Source organism: Colletotrichum scovillei, assembly GCF_011075155.1.
Source record: "Colletotrichum scovillei strain TJNH1 chromosome Unknown Contig00008, whole genome shotgun sequence".
In the NCBI taxonomy this organism is placed as follows: domain Eukaryota; kingdom Fungi; phylum Ascomycota; class Sordariomycetes; order Glomerellales; family Glomerellaceae; genus Colletotrichum; species Colletotrichum scovillei.
This window is the reverse complement of record NW_023336266.1, coordinates 1,533,861-1,553,461: the sequence shown is the minus strand read 5'-3', so window position 1 is coordinate 1,553,461 and position 19,601 is coordinate 1,533,861. Positions and strand designations below refer to the sequence as shown.

Below are 19,601 nucleotides of genomic sequence, written 5' to 3'. Positions count from 1 at the left end.
GGATCGCAAGTCATCCTTGTTTTTCGGTGATGGCTCGTTTCATATTCTACCCAAATCGGGGTGATATACCCGCCCAGGGCCCCATCGGTTGTCATTGCCGGTCCTTGGCTCCCCACGAATTCTGTCACATGGCGCTGAGGGACGTTCCGCCTTCCAAATCAAGCACTGGAGCTGTTCTACTCCGCCCAGATGTTAACACGGGCGAATTATCGCTCCGACTGTCATATTCGCAGATGTTAACTTAAGATGTTCAAGACTACTGCGTATGAAGTTGCAATCATGCTCATGAATTGTGCAATCATACTGGACTGAGTGTCCACTCAGCTGGCCCTCGCTGATGCGACTTCAAGCACGTAGTAGTGGCAGGGCTACATCTTTCCGCCGCAATTCTAAAACTCGAACCAGAGGCTCTACATTCTACTACAACTTAAAATCAGAGGAACAAATCCAGACTTAGTAGGAGTCATGACCTTTTCGACCTCACGTTACTCTACGCGCGGGTGGGATGGCCGAGGCCAAGAGTCCCACCTAGACGCTGGTCGTTTGTCATTCGTGACCTGTCAGGCTGTGCAAGGATCAACACTTCGCTTAGCCACGTCGATACTATCTTGGCTTCTGACAAAGCAATTAAAGTGAGAAGCAACCAGAAAGTTATGTGGGATTTCCTCCTGTGATAGACAAGAATAGGAAAGTTGGCAAACCTAAAAAGAACAACTGAATCGAACCGATGTGACCGCTTGAAATGATTCGATGGGCGTGCGGGCAAGTGGACTACCGCCCGCCTTCTCACCTTTACAGTGTTCATCCGGAGTGATACAACCCCTGAGCCAAGACAGCTGAGGCTATGTACCGATTATCTTATAAGACGAACATATTCCTAGTCTTCTAGATAACCTTTCTCATCATTGACCATTCCTTTGACTCACTCAGCCCAACCTCAATCACTCTGTTAAGTCTTCTCAAGTTCCAAATCTCAAACATGAAGTTCTCAATCGTCGCCGTCGTTCTTCCCCTCATCGCGGGCACGAGCGCCGCCCCGTCAGTCGTTGAGCGCCAATCCCCCGCATGCGTGGCCTACAGCGGCAAATTCCCCCACGAGCTTGTCTGGGGACAGTGGTTCCTTTGCTGCAACTACAATGGTCCTGATACCACCGTAAGTCAAGATTTAGTCTTCAACAACGATGGCTTTTCCAAGTGGCGTTACGTCTTTACTAATGATACTACTTATAGACCTACCAGAACTGCTGCGACCGACAGGGTGCGGGAACTGGAAGCGGCTTCCCTGGATGTGCTTAGACTTAGAGCTTATGCATTCGGTTCTTGTAAATAAAACTCTCGCAATGTCTGCGGGCTTTCACAACAATCAACTTAATTGCCGCCACATGTTTTACCAAACCCTAGCCTTATGAACGAGAAAGCTAAAATATCATTCGCCATAGAATGAAGACTCCGCTGAATTTTGCTGCTACTTCACCCGATGCTAGTGCATTTCTGTAGCGGCAAAATGTTGAACTTCCTTTCTTCAATGACCAGTATCGATTACCATGCTTCCACAAGTATAATGACCACAGGAACAAGGAACATAACAAATGCTAGTACATACAAGTCAACACGCCCTGCATAGCGCTCCGTCGGAGAACTAAAGTTGCGTATATTCTCGCACTTATACGAGCGCTCACAGTAATACTTCTTCATTACAACTACACTACCCGCACTTGTTACGTAGAAGCTACAATAAATTCATCGGCGAATCGTAGCAGTCTCGGCTCGACAGATCGTATGTCCCGATCTGCCCAAGCCAGCTCATTTACGGCTGGCGAACCGCATCATGCCAGCGCCAACGTCGAACACAGTCACGAGGCTGTTCATCATGGTGTCACCCAAGATGTAAGGGCCCTCGCCGCCGTCGGTGACACCAAGCAGACAGACAAAGGTGCCGTCACCATTGTCAAGTGGGTCGCTACTCTGGATCAAATCGGCTTTGTCGGCGTAGAATGTGTGCCCGTTGATCACAATACCAAAGTCTGGTACTGTAGCGTCACAGGGAGCATAATATGCGCCAGAAAAGATGTCGTAGAAGGAGTTGGGCACTCCAGCTGCGAATGCATCGGAAATATCTGAACACATGGGTAAGTCGAGTGCTTCATGCTACTTGCTAGGCATTGTTGAAGTGTTTCGATTCTACTTACCAGACGGCACATACATCAAAGTCGTGCCACTGTCAACAATCGTCGGAGTTGTGCTGTTGTAGAACCCGGCAGGCTTAGAAACTGCGGTATTCCATTTACTTGCAGCCAGGGTCTGATTGGACGTAGGGGCCATGGTCACGTTCTTGATAACGTATCCGTCAGGGAGGATAGTGTAGAAAGAGTACTCGGTTTTCGCCTCGGGCCTGTGAGACAAGAGCGCGACCTGGTTTCAAGTTAGCTTCCCGCCTTGAAGTAGAGATTTTCCGCACTGGCGCGTGCATAGTCTTGAATCACTTACCATTCGAATAGGCGTGCTGATAAACTTGCCCTTTGTCTCGACAGGAGGCAATCCGCCAAAAGCCAACTGACCGACCTGAGACTTGCTGTCCATGGCCATGCTAAAGAGATCCGGCTTCACGATGCCCTTCTTGGACATGGTGGTGAAAATGGAGTCATAGTAGATAGACTTGCCGGTCGCATCGTCGTACTCGCTGGTGAGCAAGTCATAGGCGAGGCCGAGCAAGCCACTAGCGACATTGTCGCCGTTCCAATAAGTCTTGTTGACCAAGGCAACTTCTTGGTGCGGCACCTCGAGACCGGCAAGGGTGATGTCCTGGTAGCCCATGAGGCCTGTGGCAAATTCACCGTCACCGTAGGTAATGTTGAAGTGAACACCAGGAATGGAGCCATGCTGGAATGTACCGTTGTACGTGGGCCCGAAGTTGCACAACGAGGTCTGCTCGTCACGTTTGCGGGTTAGCTCTGCCTGAAGCAAACTTTCTCCCTGCTTAGGGTCCTTATTTCGTTACTCACGTCGTTCAACCTATTGCCATCAAAGTCTTGGCAGATGAAGTCCTTCTGAACAGCCCATGTGTCACTTGATCCGGAGTCAACGATTACTTGGAGAGTCTCATCGCCGAAGAGAATGCTGGCTATGTACTCGTAGCCGTTCAAGTCGGTCAAGTTTGTAACGTGACCTGTCTTGAACATGCCATTCGAGCCAGGCCCGTTCCGAATGGACTGAATCCATGTCTGAGCTGGGGAGGAACCAACGACTCTGTTTAGTTCAAGAACGTGAGGGGACACTTCCAAGGGTTGGCTGTCGACGCTGCGTTTCTGCAGAGACGACAGGTCGACTTCGGTGATGTCGAACTGAAGGGGTGAACGGGATGCGGCCGCAGCAGAGCCAATCAGGCTCGCCGCCGATGCGATAGCGACAATGGACTTCATAATGAGCGTAGGGGGTCAGTGATGATGTAGTGAAGTCGATTGTGTCTACAGTCCCTGTAAAAGTTGCCACAGGCCAGTTCTGGTCGACAACCTGCCGGCTAGATGCCATCCTTTTATATTCTTCTACAACGCGCATTCAGTTGCAAAGATTCTTGATCACTGTTCCACCAAATGGTTTATTGATTGTTCCACCACATGGACCCCTCATTTATTGGCCGAACATCCGAACTCTCAATCTTCCGTCATTCGTGTTATTGATAAGACGTGGGAGTGAAGGGGAGTCTCCTGCCCGAAAAGGAAGGAGGGGGTTCTGGAACATGGGTGGTGTCTGGGGTACGATTCAAGCTTTGGCTAAGCTTCGTTGCCGATCTACCGAGCCATATAGCTAGTCTAGACGGCTCTCGAAGACGACAAACGCATACGGCAGTTCAATATCGACGATTAGATATGATAGATCTTTGTGAACTGAAAATACAGTTGGTCCAATGGTCTTTCATCTTCGGACGACCAGCTCAGCTGAAGTTGACTGCTCTTCTGTCGATGAGAAACAGATCGGCAATCCGTTTCGACATTTATGGGCTAGCTTTGGCCGAGGGGATATCGACTCAGTGATCCGCTTTGTCTCCGATGTCACCTTCAGATAGGCGAAAGTACCCTTGTCGATGGTCTTTGGGTGCCGATAGTCTTGACGGTTCATTTCGATGAGATTATCAACATTCTTGCAGAGGCATGCTTGAAAAGTAAGAAGTGAAGGACGACCTGGAAGCTTAATCAATGATCGTCAGCGACCATCCTGGATTGAGAGACGTCTGGAATAAGTGTCTTATATTATATCCAGATTGATGATCTTGTCATACACAGAGATGTCAGAGTTGTTGAGGCCCAGCTGGCAGACGGTGCATCCTCAAAGGCGAGTGATGTGTCATGACTGGATGCAAACGTAGCGGCTGATAAGATAGAGAAGCTGCGGCCCTTTCTTTTTATAATGGCAGAGGGACTTTTCATAGCTAATACAGCTTCATACCTATGACCCTACTTTCAAACTCACTTGAACGCATACTTCCCCAGAGTCTAAGTCTCAGAAGGATGTTTTCAATGCTCCTCCGATACTTTGGTAGATTCCTTGCTTCATGCGCTTCAATGGCTCGTCGCGACATCCAAGGGGCCCAATCATTGACTTCGCCATGCACACAATGACCTCTGCACTCGATCAACATTCACTGGAGGGGTTAGAGACAAAGCTATCGTGTGCGGCCATCCCGACAATGTCTGCTTGAGTACCGACGATTGTGATTCGCCCCGCCAAGACGAGTAATGAGATTCTGTTTCGACTTGTCGTTGATTTCGGCGATATTTTCCAGTGGGAACCTTCTCAGAAGCAATTGAAGGTAACGACGCGAGCCACATCTGTGAGACCAGCATAACCCATGCAAGAAGTAGGATAGATGGGTACAGAACCCACGGTTGAAGCCGAACAAACATACTTCGTCATTGTTGGACATGATATCCTTCCAACAGTATTATCTCTATCAAGCGCCCTTACTGATTTTCAAGCTTACTGATGTGCAACGATTCATGGTAAATACCTCTTCAGCCTGCTTTTTGCTCCTTTTCTCTATGACGCTGTCATGCTAATTGTTAAAGGCTCCCCTATAGGCGCCGATACTTTGGAAACTTTCTAGTATCTGATGATGATGAGCGTCCTCTATAAGCCAAGCAAACATATCAGCGGCCACGGTACCTGTGCAGGTCTATTACCGCCCTCATCCGCAACTATCTCCCTCCTGGTCAAGGCGAAGAAGCGGAAGACGTCGATATTATTTCCACTGCCATGGCCTCATGGATATTGCGCAGTGAGTAATCATTGCTGCTCAAGGATAGTGTTGAACCAAACTAGGGAGTACTCACCTTCCCTTCCGTCTTCACTGTACCAAATCTCATCGGCACATCCCATAATCCTCTTTAAATTGGTTGGTTTGACCATGTTCCTGCTTGTCTCTGGCGAAGTCTTGCACCCTCACAGCACAAGCCTAACTTTGCCAGACGGGAAATTCGCTCCGTCGACCTCTCGTCTGTACGCGGAGTAGCTATGCGACTTTATCGATAGAAGACAAACCGCCAGCTTTTTTCCCGGAGGCGTATATGCACGTAAGTCTCGCTAATAAGTTCCTTCTTTCATCATTCTTCGGCCTGTCGATGAAATATGGTGTGCACCTTGCAGGCCGTACGCTGCAAGCTCACAATACCTTGATAAGACAAGGTTTGTACAGATGGAGAGTGCCTGAGATTTCGAGTATTTGAGGAGATAACACAAAAGCCCATATCTGCTGCGCGTCTACCCACGTGAAATTCAAGAGGAAGCATATCATAAGTTGCTTTTCATTCAAAATTCTTGGAACTGCTTAAAGGTCATAAACATATGTACTGCTAAATAGCCTACGAGGTCCTCCTCTTTATTCATCCAGTACCGGGTATCGTTGCTTTTACAACGCTCCCTCCTTGAGGAGATATGCCGCACTTCCACTGCCTGGCCGGCTCACAACAACAGCACCCTCCTTTTGCTCCTCAGTAAGCTCGCGCTTCGAGTAGTATTCCCTCTCCCACGCCTCCTTGACAGCAGCAACCTTGTCAGCAGGCACCATATGGACTGTGCAGCCACCCCAGCCAGCACCGGTAAGTCTGCTACCATACGAGCCGTTCTCGCGTGCAATGCGGCAAAGCTCGTCAATTTCGGGCGCGCTGCACTCGTACAAGTCGCGGCAAGAGTCTTGTGTGGCGTTGAGCAGGTCGCCGAGGCGCTTGTTGTAGGCTGTGGTGTCAGAGGTATCCTTGGGCGCCTCTTGCTCCAGCACCTTCATGAACTGAAGCACGCGGAGAGCTTCCTCGAAGACGTGCAGGGCGCGCTGGCGGAGCTTGAAGCGCTCGGCGCGAACGGAGAGCTTGGACATGAAGATCTGCTCGAGCTCGGGAACAGAAACGCCCAAGACCTTGGCGATCTCCTCGCGGGTGTAGCCCTCGGTACTGTCGAGAGCCTTCTTGGTGACGTCGATGAGCACACGGAGCTGGGCTTCTGCGGCCTCCTCTGCCGATGCGCCCTCGGCGTGCGGGAGCTTCTTGTTAGCGAAGTAGGCCTCGTGGAAGCCGTGGAGAGAGATGCCGAGCGGAGAGGCGTCGGTGGGGAGCTTTGTGCCGGCGGGGTTGAGGGCTGCGTTGAGAAAAGCACCTGCCATGCTGCACTCGACGACACGGAGGTTGTAGTGGATGGGACCGGTGACCTGCTTGTTGGAGGTGACAAAGGACTGGGCGATGAGGAAGGAGAGTTCCGGGTTGGTCGTCGGGAAGAAGACGGGGCGAGCGGTCAGAGAGGGGCTGAATGAGACGAAGAGAGCAGAGCCGCGCTGGGAGAAGACTGAGGCAGACTGGTCCATGCTAAGTGGGTTGTTAGATCTGAGAAGAGGTAGTCAAGGAGTTTAAAGGGAAGGCTCACCCGCCAGAGTTGACACCAACGGCACGCTCACTGACAATGGCAAGCTCGGTGAGCTCGGTCTTGTCAACAGTCTTCTCGCCGTTGGCGAGCATCACAGCCAATGCCGAGGCACTAACGAAAGCAGCACTGGAGCTGAGACCACCGCCAACAGGGACGTTGCCGTCCATGAGGATCTTCATACCCTTTGGTCTGAAGTCCTTGCCATGCTTCCGACGCAGCAGTTCCAGAGCGCCACTCAGGCCGCTCTTGAAGTAGTTGGACCACTCGTGGACCTTGGAGTCGATTGGAACGTCGGCGCCGATGGGGACTTCAAAGGTGCGAGAGGGGTACTTGTCGGACTGGGCGTTTGCGACGCGGAGGGTGAAGGTCTCGGAGTCAGCGGGCGTGTCGGTGACGGAGAAGGCGAGGATGGCGTCGGCGGTGATGGCCATGGGAAGGACGGAGTAGAGGGAGTAGTCGATGTGCTCGCCGATGATGTTCACGCGGCCCGGGGAACGGGCGACGACGGAGGCTGCGTGGCCGTACTCGGACTCGAACTGCGAGAGGAGAGATGACCAGCGCTTGGTCTGGATAGGGAGGGCATCATCTGTGTAGATGTCGGCGAGTGCGCTCGCGGTGGGAACGGGGCCGGCCATGGTGGGCGAACGTGAGTTTGGTTCGAGGTCGAATGCGGAATGGGTATCTTTAATGCTGAAGAGACGGCTTTGAACAAGGAAAACCGAACTGCCAGAAGGGAAGAAGAGGAGAAGAGTAGAAGAGTAGAAGAGTAGAAGAGAGAAGGAAGAGTGTGATGGTGATGACTTGTGACGTTTTGGGGGCGGGTTTGTATTTGGATGGTGGGGGTGGGTGGGACGAGGCCGGTGGTTTGACGATGCGCCGTAATAACCCCGCGATGGAGCTTTGGTGTTTTTGCGGGTGCTCTCTCAACTTTGCTGCGCTGGAAGTGGTGCGCGTGTGCTGCCTCAAGCTGCTACCCCGCAATTGCCCCTCGTTTGGCGATCTCTGTCTGAAGAATACTGGATGAGCGTCGCCTCGAATGTCTCACCAATAGTAAAATTAAAAGAGCTCAGCTTGGAGTTTGGCAATCTGGAATTGAGTTCGATCTTCGGTCAGCACTGGACAAGGAGCAAATACAACGGTAGTCCCTCGAGTATACATGGCCTTAAAGACTCATGCAATGCAGCAGCTTCATAGAGCTTCAGACGCAGTGCTACTCTTCGGGACATTGACACCCCACCTCGGTCGATAATTCCACCGTCATGCAAAATCTCCAACAATTTCTATCTCATTTTCTCTTTAACAAGCCTGACAAGCGCCAGGGTAGCGTGATCCTCTAGACTGCATAAAGCAGCTCACCTTTCCGAACCATACCAGTCCAAGTTCGACCAGAAAGGTCGCCCGGCCCAGCAACCGAGAAAGACAAGGTGCGCTGATTTCGGCCTTCTGGGTTGTCCGGGGTCTCCAGCTTGAACTGGACAACGGCCCCGTTCCATTGCGGGCCGACAATCGGAAAACCGGCGGAGAACTCGAAAGCTGCCTCGGTTGCGATACAAAGCTAGCGCTAGCTTGCGCATCAAGCTTTTTGGACATTCTCCTTACTGTGTAGTTCAGGTCAAGTGCAAAGGTGGGATTCTTGGAAATCGGTATGAGACAGCCCTTCTTTCGAAGTTTCATAGCACGAGATACAATTTGACGCCACCGATACTAGAATGCATGATTTCTCAACCAGCGAACGACAGCCAAGCCGTACCAGTGGAGTGACTGCACGCCATCACCGGCCTGGCGCATCGCCTGACTGGGTTCCAGGATCCTGCGCCATGCGGTGCGCGGGGATGTCGGGGGCGAGAGACTTTCATTTTTTTTTCTCCCTCTAGCGGGGATCTCGCGTTGTTGGTAACCTGAATTGTATTAACGTCTTCTCGCATTGCGCAAAATGTATTGCAACTTCAAATCGCAAAGCAATCTCGAATTGAACCTTCAGACATCATGTTACCTTGGATTGAGGCAAAAAAAAACGACGCCGACAAGCCAGAAAAGGAAACAAGAGAGAGAAAGGGAGGACCGGAAGAAAGAGGGAGACTCGAAAGAAAAAGGAGGAGAGCCCTAGCCTAAGAGAACTTAGGACCCTCTGACTGACGCTTCATCACAGGCGCTTCTAGCCTCTCAGGTTTCGTGGTGTAGTTGGTTATCACGTCAGTCTAACACACTGAAGGTCTCCGGTTCAAGTCCGGGCGAAATCATTTTTGCAGTTTTAGGCAGTCTCTGAATTGCAAGATCATATTTTTACCTCCTAATATTGACCTATATACTACATATTGGTCCCGGATCAATATTTGACTTTGCCGCGACCTCTCCGCTGAGGTGGACTTGTGTTTGTTACAGATAGACCACTCGGTGGTAAGGTAGCTCTAATGATGACAGCAAGTTTGACCAGCAAGTGTTCAAAAGACTCTTAAGCCGATGGCAATAGTTATGGTGCCCTGGTAAACTTTGCCTCAGACTATCATGGTTCCGCGGGCTTGCAATCTTTTCAAATACTCAAAGGCAGCGACTCGTTCCCTAGATCATCTGCACCACCAATATCATTACGCAGTTTCCTAAGCTCTCTCGTCCCACCCTTGCAAGCTGAACCATGACCGAGAAACAAACAAACGAGGCACTAACCGGTATCTACCAGGTGAAGGTCTGCACAATGCTGAGCTCACCAAGTGTCTACACATGGACCTTGAGGTCTACAATTCTGGACATTGTCTTCTCAACATTTGACCCATACCAGTTTAGTTGTTGCCATAATATGTTGTGAGCCTATAGTTGCTTTGCAGAATATCACTTCATTTCCCCTACAGATAACTGCGTTTGAGACGTCATTCAGACAAGAGCTAGCCACAACCTCATGGTAATGAATGAAGTATCCAACTTCCTGGACCTTGCGAGAACGTTACCCTGGTTTCTTCAAGTCGAGAACCGGCCGGTAACAGCCTTGGCCGTCGGCTTCTTCTCAAACGCACTCCAGTCGTACCGCCTCAGAGACTCCTCAACGCTAATAAGTTCCTTCTTGTCCTCGTCAGTCAAGAGATCCATTCCCTCCAGGATGGTGACTCCTTCCCACGTCGGAGGGTAGTGATCCTGCATCCATTGGAAGAACTGCCACTGCGAAAGCTGTTCTTGAGCCATGGCGCCCCACAGCTCAACATAGCTTTGGGGAGAAACCTGCACGGCGGCGGTCGAGCCCTCCTCCGGCGCGAGCCCAGTGGCTCGTCCCCAGGCGGCGAGGTAAGACTCCATAGTCATGGTCTCGACGTTGCATCGGACAAAGGATCCTGGAGGAGGGGGGCTCTTCACCAGTCTGCGAACGAAAATGCCTCCATTGGTGACGGGATCTCCAACACATGGGTACGGCGTGTTGGGTGGCACCGGGTACAAGGTAACATACTTCTTGGCGCTCGGCTTCAAGCTGGTCAGTGTATATCTGATTGTGGTCGCGCTCTGCTTCACTTACCACGTAGATTGGCTTGAAGATATCATAGAGCAGTGCGTTGTTCGCAAAGACAGTGAATACGGCGAAGGTGGTCTTGGCCGAAAGATCTGGCATCTCTTGTGTAACATACGTTACGATGCGCCCCTTGCCCTCGAGATGGGGGCAGACAGCTTCTCCGTTTGTGATCTTGCTCGTGTGAGGCCCGGCGCTGAACACAAGTCGTTGAAGAGACTCCGTCTTTGCCGCCGCGCGAGCAATTCTTTTTCCCTGTTCAAACTCCAACTCCACGGACTTCTCATCGCCGAGTTCGAAGAACGTGTCGTAGTAGTCAGTGAATGCGAAGATCGCCGTGGCCCCGTGGAAGGCTCTCTCGAGGCTCTCTTCGTCGTTGAGGTTCGCAGAGACAACTTCGACGCCCTTTGCGGTGAGTGCCTTTGCTTTCTCACTCGAGGTGTTTCGAGTGGTGCCTCTGACTTTCCAGCCTGGTTCGTTGAGGAAGGCGTCGACGACGCCTCCTCCCTGACCACCGGCTGCGCCAATGACTACGATCAGGTTCGACATGATTGCAAGTTGTGGTAGGTGTAGGAGCGAAGATGTAATCTTCAGTTTGAAGTAAGGTAGAGATACTGGTGTTCAAATTCGAACTTCAAGTCTAACGTATTATTCGTGGAACGCCGTTCTCTTTTATAAACAAAGGATGATGTAGTCATATCGACTGTATTAGAAGGATCTACACTTGCTTTAATAAGTCTAGCAGAATACCCACCCGCTGCATACCTACCTACGCCATCCTACTGCGACGGCTGCATATCATTCCGACGGAGTCTTGTCGATATGTCACATGAGTTCTGTCAATGTAGCACGGCATTTGGTCCCATCTGTAGACTGGCGTGCAATGGGTATGCTCTCGCATGATACCCGAGCCTAAGTCATGTCTTTCGGCAGAACTGACTGTACTCATCGGCACTCGGCACTATCTAAGGAGCCGAGACGAGCCGGCAGAAATCCTTCTTACCACCATAATCCTCAACAGCTCCAACAATGCGAACAGTACAGATATCAATATTTTGTAGTCGAAAACCGGATAGAGATGTTTCCCAGAGGTTCTGTATTATGATTGAAGTGAATGTTCTACACGAAGCTACTGGTGTTATCAAAGGGATCGAAATCCATCTCTAAAATATCCATCAACGAAAACATAGCATCCGACACATTTTCAACAGGTGTAAGAGTTGCAGCTACATCTCTATCATCCGGCAAGCGATCTATTCCAGCTTCTGCTAGATCCAAGATATCTGCGTTTTCATCGAAAGTGAGCGGGAACGGGAGTAATTCACGGAGATGTGCGTGAACGCTCCTTGCTACCCATGGCGCGGATGACGATGAAGTATCGTCCTGAAGATTATGATCAGACGTTTGCCTCCGCTCAGCTTGGAGTTGAAGCCCCTGAATTCTCTGGAGCACTGATCGAGCGCCGCCGTACTTCTTGCTCATAACGCGCAGCACGGAACAGATGCTTTCGATGCCATTCTTGCGAATCGTTTCCTTCTCTGATGAGTCCGGCCGATGAAATACCAACACTATTGCGGCCACTGAAGACATGAAGCCGTTGATGCTTAGCAAGTGTGATGAATCCTCTCTGTAGTGGATCTCCTCGTACAACTCGGCAATACAGGTCGCCGCTAGAACTGAGGTATGAGAGGTCCGCCAAAGGGCATGGCGACTCTTGCTGAGCATCTGCACAATTATGATTGCCGTCAAATAGTGAATGTGCAGCTCTGAAGTATAACGGTGATAAGATCTCCGCGTACCGTCTGCATCATAGAGCCGCAACACGTCCGGTAGGCCGCTCTTCCATTCGCAGAGCGACGTGATGACACTTTCGACCTCGGCTTCAACTGGTACGCCTTTTCTGGTGTTCAACTCCGACAACTTGCCAATCACGTTCATGAGTCCGGTGAATTGTAGAGAGACCGTTGTGAGTACCCCTTGTGTTACAAAATCCGAAGCTGCAAGCGGCTGAACATCGCAGTCTGCAAGCTTCAGCGAGCTAGGCCGGCCCCAGCAGGCGACCATAAGCGTCTCACTGTTCTTTGAATTGTCAGTGCATGGAATGAGAACACCAAAAGCTAGGTGCAGGGTAGGAACCGGGAAGCAGATGCTGGTGATGGTAAGAGGAAGGTAATAAGAACGTACTATCAGATGCCAAAATATACGCCGTAAGGACCCGGAGTTATCTTTCTCTCTGTAGCTTGATCGCGTGTGGATTCCCATCTGCACTGCTAGCCGCACAGCCATACCAGTCCAATGCCACGGCCCATGGAGTGTGACAAGATATGGTGAGGCTGGAGCCCAGCACGACAAGAGACAGAGTGTCTGGAGTAGGAATACGTTGTCTTTTTCGAACTCAACATGTATCAAAGTTTCAATCTTCTCATAGAGTGAGTAGCTCAAAGTCATACTATTGGGGTCATGGCGCATGAGACTGCCGACGAGGCACACAGCTTGCTGTAGAAGGATCGACGAGTCTCCCCTCGAGAGGTCTTCCGCATCAACGACTGGAAAGTAAGGAAAGGCGAATTCAAAGAAGGCGTCCGTCAAAGCCTTGCGCAATGATGGCGCTGGCAAGGTGTCAGCTTCAGTGGCCTTGACCAAGACATCTCGCGCTTGCATAATTCGTGGTGGGAGGCCATCGTGAACTGCCATCGGCTCTGTGGCGGAGTCGTACGACAAGACGGATGCGTGGGAGATGAATCCCCCCGGCTGATAGTCCCGTGTGTTCAACTCTGAAGACCGAGCTGGAGTCAATATCCGCGGCTCAACTCTCGTTCTATCAGTGCTAAGAATGGGGGGTGATGGCACGGCCGGCACAGTCGGCGATCTCGGCAGTGTGAGCTGCCTTTGCCGAGCCGTCATCTTGCGGCTCTTTCGAACGCCGTCTCGACGACTGATGCGCAGAATTGTGTCAGAACTTTTGCTGAAAGGGTCATAACGGCACAATAGCGGCTTACATGCACTGAACACCGGCACGGCGACAGTTTGCGCATCCGTGAAGAGGGCTATCTTGTAGGTCACACCTGACCTTTTTGTTCGGTAGTCAGATAATGCTTGTTTCACAGGCGGGGAGCATGTCTGCGAATCGACTTACTTTCCTGGAGTGGCAATCAACGCATACGACATTGGCACGGTCTCGCACTGTTCTGGTATTCATATTGAATGAGTCTCGAGCCGAAGATTGTGAGACTCGGGGGTCTTCCAGCGTCGGTAGAGCTGAAGCTTTCCAGATTGCCATTTGACTGATATCTGCCGAATGACACAGCGTGTGCTGTGGGAACCGATGTGGGAGCCGAAATTACGTCAGGCCCGGCGCCTGTGTCTAGTCAATATGCCCGACGGTTCAACCCAAATCCGATTCCGTTTCCGTTCACGGCTCTTACTACCTAGTAGGTATGTTTTATTGGGTTCTCAGACCTGGAGGAGTTACGATTTGGAGAGCTTCGTCGCTAACTACAAAACCGCATGCAGGTGGAAAGCAATACGACTGAGCGGGCACCACTCCAAGACGCCCAACTCCATGTAAGTAGGTATCTCGAACGACAAGTCATTTGAACAAATCCAGAATTGTATGACTCTTGTGCTGTAGTGATGCATTGTATGTCGGATTTACCTACTGGAAGTGACTGGGCGGCATGCACCCCACACTCACAGTCGTCCACATAGCGAGCAACTTACTAACGGGTACATAATACCGTATAGCTGTAGCCGATTGGCTCATGGACCGGGACCACCAATTGTTCAACACCCTTGTTGCAGGATGGGAAAGAGGCGTACACCTTGAGCACCCCAATGTGTTTTGACCCGTGTTCTTCGACTCGTCTGGATGTCCATAAAACGTAAGGCAGCAACGTTAGCAACATTGAGATTTTGGATGGCAATATTCAATTGTGTAGATTGTTTTGCATCATTCTGGTCTCTTCATCTTTGATCGTCAAGATCCATTGACTTAGTCCCGAGAATGGCGTCACTTCCTGCCTCAGGAGTACTGGTAGAAGCGGAAGAGTTCCGTGACTTTGGCGGCTGGATCTTGGACTCGTAGTTCGACTCGGAGATGGGATCGCCATATCTCCTCGCTCACGGTAATGGAAAGCCAGTCGCGGATGCAACAACTACTATATCAGCGGAAAAGGGCCGTTACAATGTTTGGGTTCGAACCAAGGACTGGGTTCCGGCTCATCATCCTGGTCAATTTACCCTTACTATCAACGGAAATACGCTCGACACAGTCTTCGGCGCCAATGGCAAAGATTGGCATTGGCAGTACGCTGGCACAGTCAATCTCCCATGGGATGGTGTGCGACTGGTGCTGCACGATTTGACGGGATTCTGCGGCTGTTGCGACGCAGTCTTTCTCAGCAAGGAGGACACATCGCCGCCCAATGGAATAGACGGAGAATCGCGTGCCTGGAGGAGACGACTACGTGGTTTACCTCATCAGCCTCATGATGCAGGGTCATTCGATGTTGTTGTCGTCGGAGGAGGCATACCTGGCTGTACAGCCGCATTAGCAGCTGCGCGAATGGGGGATCGTGTTGCCTTATTCAAGACCGTCCTTACCTCGGCGGCAATGCCAGCGTAGAGATCGGGCTCACTCCACGCGGTATGACCAACTCCATCATCCAAGAGCTCTCTCAACGCAACCTCGACGGCGACCTAGTCGCACAGCGGCTGCTTGATGCAGAACCCAACGCGACAGCATTCATGGAATTCACTGTTTACGATGCAACCCTCACCGGTTCACAGGTAACATCGGTGAAGGCCCGACATGCCCGCACTGGAAAGGAGATTTGCCTTTCAGCTCCAGTCTTCATTGACTGCTCTGGCAAAGCCATCCTTGGTATCTGCACTGGCGCAGAGACCCTTTTCGGTCAGGAGTCCAAGGCGATGTATGGCGAAAGTCTTGCGCCTATAGTAGCTGATGAGATGCATCACGGACACACAGTCTTTTTTCGAACTCGGATGGGCGACAAACTTGCCCCTTTTCCATCTGTTCCATGGGCCACTGAGGTCGCCAAAGACTACTCTGATCTTCGGGGTCAGCTCAGTAAGCCCGGTCTTGAGAATGGCCCGGGACCTCTTGTTGTGCCCCCGAATTTTGTACCCGATCCTACCATGGATATGAAGATGAAGGGACCTCTTACCCACTTCTGGGAGTACGGCCAATGGCTCGATCCATATACTAATGGTGAACATATTCGGGACCATCTCTTGCGCGCCATCTACGGGACTTTTCAAAACGTGAAAGAGATAGAGCCCGAGACTTACGCGAATCTTGAATTCGATTGGGTAGCATTTGTTGCTGCTCAGGGAGAGTTCAAGAAGTACAAGGGAGACTAGATTCTTACAGAAACCGATATCCGCGATCACAAAGTTTTCCCCGACGCTGTGGTTCAGAATGCAGGCGCCTTTTGTCTACATTACCCAGGCGACAAAAAGTACGACTTCCGTCTGCAGGCCTGGGAATGGGATGAGCGGGATAAAAAGCCTTACGACATCCCTTTCCGGTGTCTCTATTCGTCTAATATCTCGAACTTAATGATGGCTGGGAAACATATCAGCACCACGCACATTGGGGGATCCAACGCCAAGTTCATGGCCAATGGAGGATGCCACGCTCTGGCAACAGCTGCCGCGGCGCACTTGTGCATTAAGCACCAAACCAATCCTCGCGGCATCTATGAAAACCACCTTCCAGAACTGAAGGCAACTATCATCCGCCAGGGCCAGGGTATCTGGGACAGAAAATCGGACAACAGACTGTAATTGTCGTGGGACTATGTGAAGCCCATCGACGTTTTTCATGAGAATCTGTAAACTTCCATCAGGTATCATTCGGGAGGAACATACTAAAGATAGGAGTGTAGCTTTCCCGCAGGTATTTCACGGTTCCAAATTGTCCGTCTTTATAGAATGTTGAGAAGCCAATTGAGTTTTGAATTCAGAAATGTTGCTTTTCCTCGTAACTGCAGAGCTAGATACGCTTCTTTGCGACAATGCTACAGCTTCTCGTTATGAACTCCATCAACTGCCTCCTTGAAATCCTCCAAGAACAACCACCTGCCCTGTTCGATCCAACCTCGGGCCAAGAAATCATTTGCATATTCCGGGAACTCCCGGACGACGTCCTTCAAATGGTTATCGTGAGCAATTACAACAAGGGTATTTCCGCTTCCATCGGCCTCGATAATCCGGTCTACGGTCTCCTCGGCAGCATCCGGGTTGCCAAACAGCATACCAGGACGATGAACGCCATAGAACGGTTTCGTCGTGTCTTCGTCTTGGAGAATAGGTTTGAACAGCGCGCCGGGGCAGGGAGTCACATTGCCCGAATGAAACGGATGTGGCGATATCGAGTCGGGCAGCGGATTGTATGCGGATGGCCTCATCTCGGCGCTATGGTGACAGGTGTCACCGCCCATGAGGATGAAGCTATCCGGGCCGGTCGTCACCCGCGCAATAGCATTAACATGACCAACGGTATGACCTGGCGCGTCTAAGATGTAGAAGCTTCCGTCACCGAAGTAGTCGATGGCAGGAAACGATCCGACTTTGATAGTTGACTCGGCGAAGCTCAGTTCACGGAGTTCGCGGCCGGCGAAATCGGAATCAAGGACTGGGGACCCTGGATTCGTAGGGTAGCCTGGCATGATAATGTCCTTGAAACCCGGGCCGACTATCAGTGAAGTGCTTGTGGGAAATCTGCTCGGATCGCCGATATGATCCCAATGCCAATGGCTCCAGATGATGCTCTCGATTTCACCTGCTTTAACCCCGCCTTCTTCGAGGATCTCTCTCACATCCTTCTCCACGCTGCACGTCGTACCACTCTCTTTGATCCAGTTCTGAATAGGAGGTGAGAGATTTTCGAAGTCTTTGCGCACCCCGAGATCGAAGAGGACTTTGCGGCCAGTGGGTGGGTGTTCGACGAGGAAGACGTATGAAGGACACGAAAGCCAAGAATGGCCTTTGATGACGTGTGAAACCATGCTCTCCATGCTCACCCTAATCTTCGATGTCGAGTCGATGACCCTGACATTGACGGTCGAAGCAGATGGCGGTACGCGAAAGTTTGATAAAGGCATGGTGGCGTATTTCCGGTCCAATGGACGATTTGGATATCCTGCGGTCAAGGAAGCCAAAAGGTTTTCGTTGTTTCTTATTGATCTTTTTCCTCAGTGATTATATCGTCCAGGAGCACCCAAAGCAAGAGTTAGAGAAATCGGCACTCGGTACTCGGCACACGGTGGTCTTGTCGGCACTAAAGAGCCTGCATTTTCAAACGCCCCAAAGTAGTATCACTTCGTTAGCATGACTGTGGGGATATAAACGGCATGTGGAACATCGACTCTAATCTCAAATGAGTTACAGTCGGAAATGTTGCTCCATAATACAATGTCTATTCGTACAGCTTTAGTAACGGGATCCGCTAATGGCATCGGCCGAGCCATAGCACTGCGCCTGGCGCAAGATGGTTTCCAAATAGCCATCAACGATCTTGCCAGTCAAGAAGTCAAGTTGAGAGAGCTACAGTATGAGCTTGAACTGAAAGGTCAGCTCATGGATATGAGCTTCTCACAAATTCCACCCACGTTAGCTGACAATGTGGAGGTGTGCGGACTGCTGTTCTTACTGCAGACATCAGCAACGAAGACGATGTCGCGAATTTGATTCGAAACACATCAGATATGCTTGGAGGGACTGATGTAAGTATGAATCAATACGCCGATGTCAAAGTCGCAGCTAAACAGGGTGGGTCCAAAGGTGATGGTCGCAAACGCTGGTGTGATTCTCGTCAAACCGATCCTCGAAATCAGTGCTAGTGAATGGGATAAAGTACAGGCTGTAAGTTTCCATCCCGAGACTCCTGTATTTCACGTGTTGATATGACATAGATCAATGTTCGGGGAGTCTTTCTGTGCTATAAATATGCAGCTCAGGAGATGATCAAGCAGGGTCGAGGCGGGAAGTTGATCGGAGCTTGTTTTATCTCAGGATACCGACCAGTATGTCACATCAAAACTCTAGTAACGTACAGAAAGGAATTTGACGAATCTGTAGTCTCAATTCGCGCCAGCATACTCCGTCAGTAAATGGGCCGTTCGGGGGCTCACCCAAGCTGTTGCTATGGACATGGCACAGCACGGCATTACGGTCAACGCATACTGTCCCGGCATGGTCCGCACTGATATGTGGGAGACCATTGACACTAGCCTTACAACCAGGATGGGACTTCCCAAAGGTGCTGCGTTTGAGAACGGTGTTGCGACCCGCATTGCGTCTAAGAAACCTCAGGTATGTCTTGGCCCGTGACAGTTACGCCTCATGATAGCTGATCAAGGCGAGATGCAGACTCCTGAAGACGTCGCTGGTTTGGTAAGTTTTCTGGCAGGAGAAGACTCGGATCAGATCACTGGGCAGAGTTTGATCGTAGACGGCGGTGTGGTATTTTCTTAGAGAACATTTTCTTCAGTGGGGTACAGTTGGTACGCTTCCAAAGCGGACAGTTGGGCAAAGGAGACACCGGGATTTAAGGAAGTAGCAGGCGCTAGTATGACAGCGTTTGACGTGATTCACGGTCACTTGGACTTATCGCCACTCTCACCTTTTGCCCTGTCTTATTGAGAGTTGATCAACAATGTGCTATTATATTCAGTCTACTACGTGCAGTTCAATGCCTGTTGGTTCAAGGTAGGTGACTACTTACTGTGGTATGCAACAAAAGTCGGTTCTAGTATAGCCACCTTAGTCCTTACCTCCGTGCGCTGACCGGACGAGCACAGTATCTCGCCGTCGCTAAAAGTAGTAAAAGTCCGAGGTGGGGATCCTGGCCTGAGTGAGACTTCGGGGTCTGCCTCAATCAGAAATGTCCGGACTACAAAAAGAAAAGTTGAGCGAAGCAGTCAATATGTGGAAGGACGGGTAGTTGGCTTTTGCGAGCTTAGAGATCATTTCACAACGAGGTTCAAGGGAATTTTGACATGAAGTCTCAAATAGCTGGCCTGGTAAGCTGATTGCGTAGCTCCCATGTCAGTAAACTTTTTCCCTAATCAAAGTGCTCTCACGTAGGCGTTGGTCGCCGTGGTTCTGTACAAAGTTGCAACATGGTGGTTCCATCCTTTACGAAAGTTTCCAGGCCCTAAATCGGCGTCACTTAGCAATG

At 50.7% G+C, this 19,601-nt stretch overlaps 7 protein-coding genes across 7 annotated transcripts; 3 read left to right on the top strand and 4 right to left on the bottom strand.

Annotated features, from left to right (window-relative positions):
* Positions 1–979: 979 nt before the first annotated feature.
* Positions 980–1,296, top strand: HER10_EVM0002824 (uncharacterized protein; the record flags this gene model as incomplete). Its single annotated transcript, XM_035472518.1, has 2 exons — positions 980–1,153; positions 1,231–1,296. 2 exons carry the CDS (start codon positions 980–982, stop codon positions 1,294–1,296), a joined length of 240 nt encoding a protein of 79 aa, XP_035330508.1.
* Positions 1,297–1,803: 507 nt separating this feature from the next.
* On the bottom strand, positions 1,804–3,419 carry HER10_EVM0005253 (uncharacterized protein; the record flags this gene model as incomplete). Its single annotated transcript, XM_035474875.1, has 4 exons — positions 1,804–2,117; positions 2,190–2,412; positions 2,488–2,925; positions 3,003–3,419. 4 exons carry the CDS (start codon positions 3,417–3,419, stop codon positions 1,804–1,806), a joined length of 1,392 nt encoding a protein of 463 aa, XP_035330655.1.
* Positions 3,420–5,827: 2,408 nt separating this feature from the next.
* HER10_EVM0012424 (galactokinase) lies at positions 5,828–8,148 on the bottom strand. Its single transcript, XM_035481820.1, has 2 exons — positions 6,907–8,148; positions 5,828–6,848 (listed from the first exon to the last, which is right to left on the bottom strand). The coding sequence occupies exons 1-2, from the start codon at positions 7,539–7,541 to the stop codon at positions 5,903–5,905; spliced, it is 1,581 nt and encodes a 526-aa protein (XP_035331052.1). The 5' UTR covers positions 7,542–8,148; the 3' UTR covers positions 5,828–5,902.
* A 1,710-nt stretch (positions 8,149–9,858) lies between these two features.
* HER10_EVM0002935 (uncharacterized protein) lies at positions 9,859–10,945 on the bottom strand (the record flags this gene model as incomplete). The annotated part of the gene is made up of 2 exons (XM_035472626.1): positions 9,859–10,353; positions 10,406–10,945. The coding sequence occupies 2 exons, from the start codon at positions 10,943–10,945 to the stop codon at positions 9,859–9,861; spliced, it is 1,035 nt and encodes a 344-aa protein (XP_035330515.1).
* Positions 10,946–14,492: 3,547 nt separating this feature from the next.
* On the top strand, positions 14,493–16,204 carry HER10_EVM0006025 (pyridine nucleotide-disulfide oxidoreductase; the record flags this gene model as incomplete). The annotated part of the gene is made up of 3 exons (XM_035475623.1): positions 14,493–14,990; positions 15,023–15,736; positions 15,779–16,204. The coding sequence occupies 3 exons, from the start codon at positions 14,493–14,495 to the stop codon at positions 16,202–16,204; spliced, it is 1,638 nt and encodes a 545-aa protein (XP_035330705.1).
* Positions 16,205–16,437: 233 nt separating this feature from the next.
* On the bottom strand, positions 16,438–17,523 carry HER10_EVM0010585 (metallo-beta-lactamase superfamily protein; the record flags this gene model as incomplete). The annotated part of the gene is made up of 1 exon (XM_035480041.1): positions 16,438–17,523. One exon carries the CDS (start codon positions 17,521–17,523, stop codon positions 16,438–16,440), a length of 1,086 nt encoding a protein of 361 aa, XP_035330949.1.
* Positions 17,524–18,565: 1,042 nt separating this feature from the next.
* Positions 18,566–18,895, top strand: HER10_EVM0007886 (benzoate 4-monooxygenase cytochrome P450; the record flags this gene model as incomplete). Its single annotated transcript, XM_035477426.1, has 2 exons — positions 18,566–18,733; positions 18,791–18,895. The coding sequence occupies 2 exons, from the start codon at positions 18,566–18,568 to the stop codon at positions 18,893–18,895; spliced, it is 273 nt and encodes a 90-aa protein (XP_035330811.1).
* Between the last annotated feature and the right edge of the window lie 706 nt (positions 18,896–19,601).

Coding starts and splice junctions, on each gene's coding strand:
- HER10_EVM0012424 (XM_035481820.1), bottom strand. CDS start 7,541: ATGGCCGGCCCCGTTCCCACCGCGAGCGCACTCGCCGACATCTACACA. Junction 6,849..6,906: donor GTTGGTGTCAACTCTGGCGG/GTGAGCCTTCCC, acceptor CAACCCACTTAG/CATGGACCAGTCTGCCTCAG.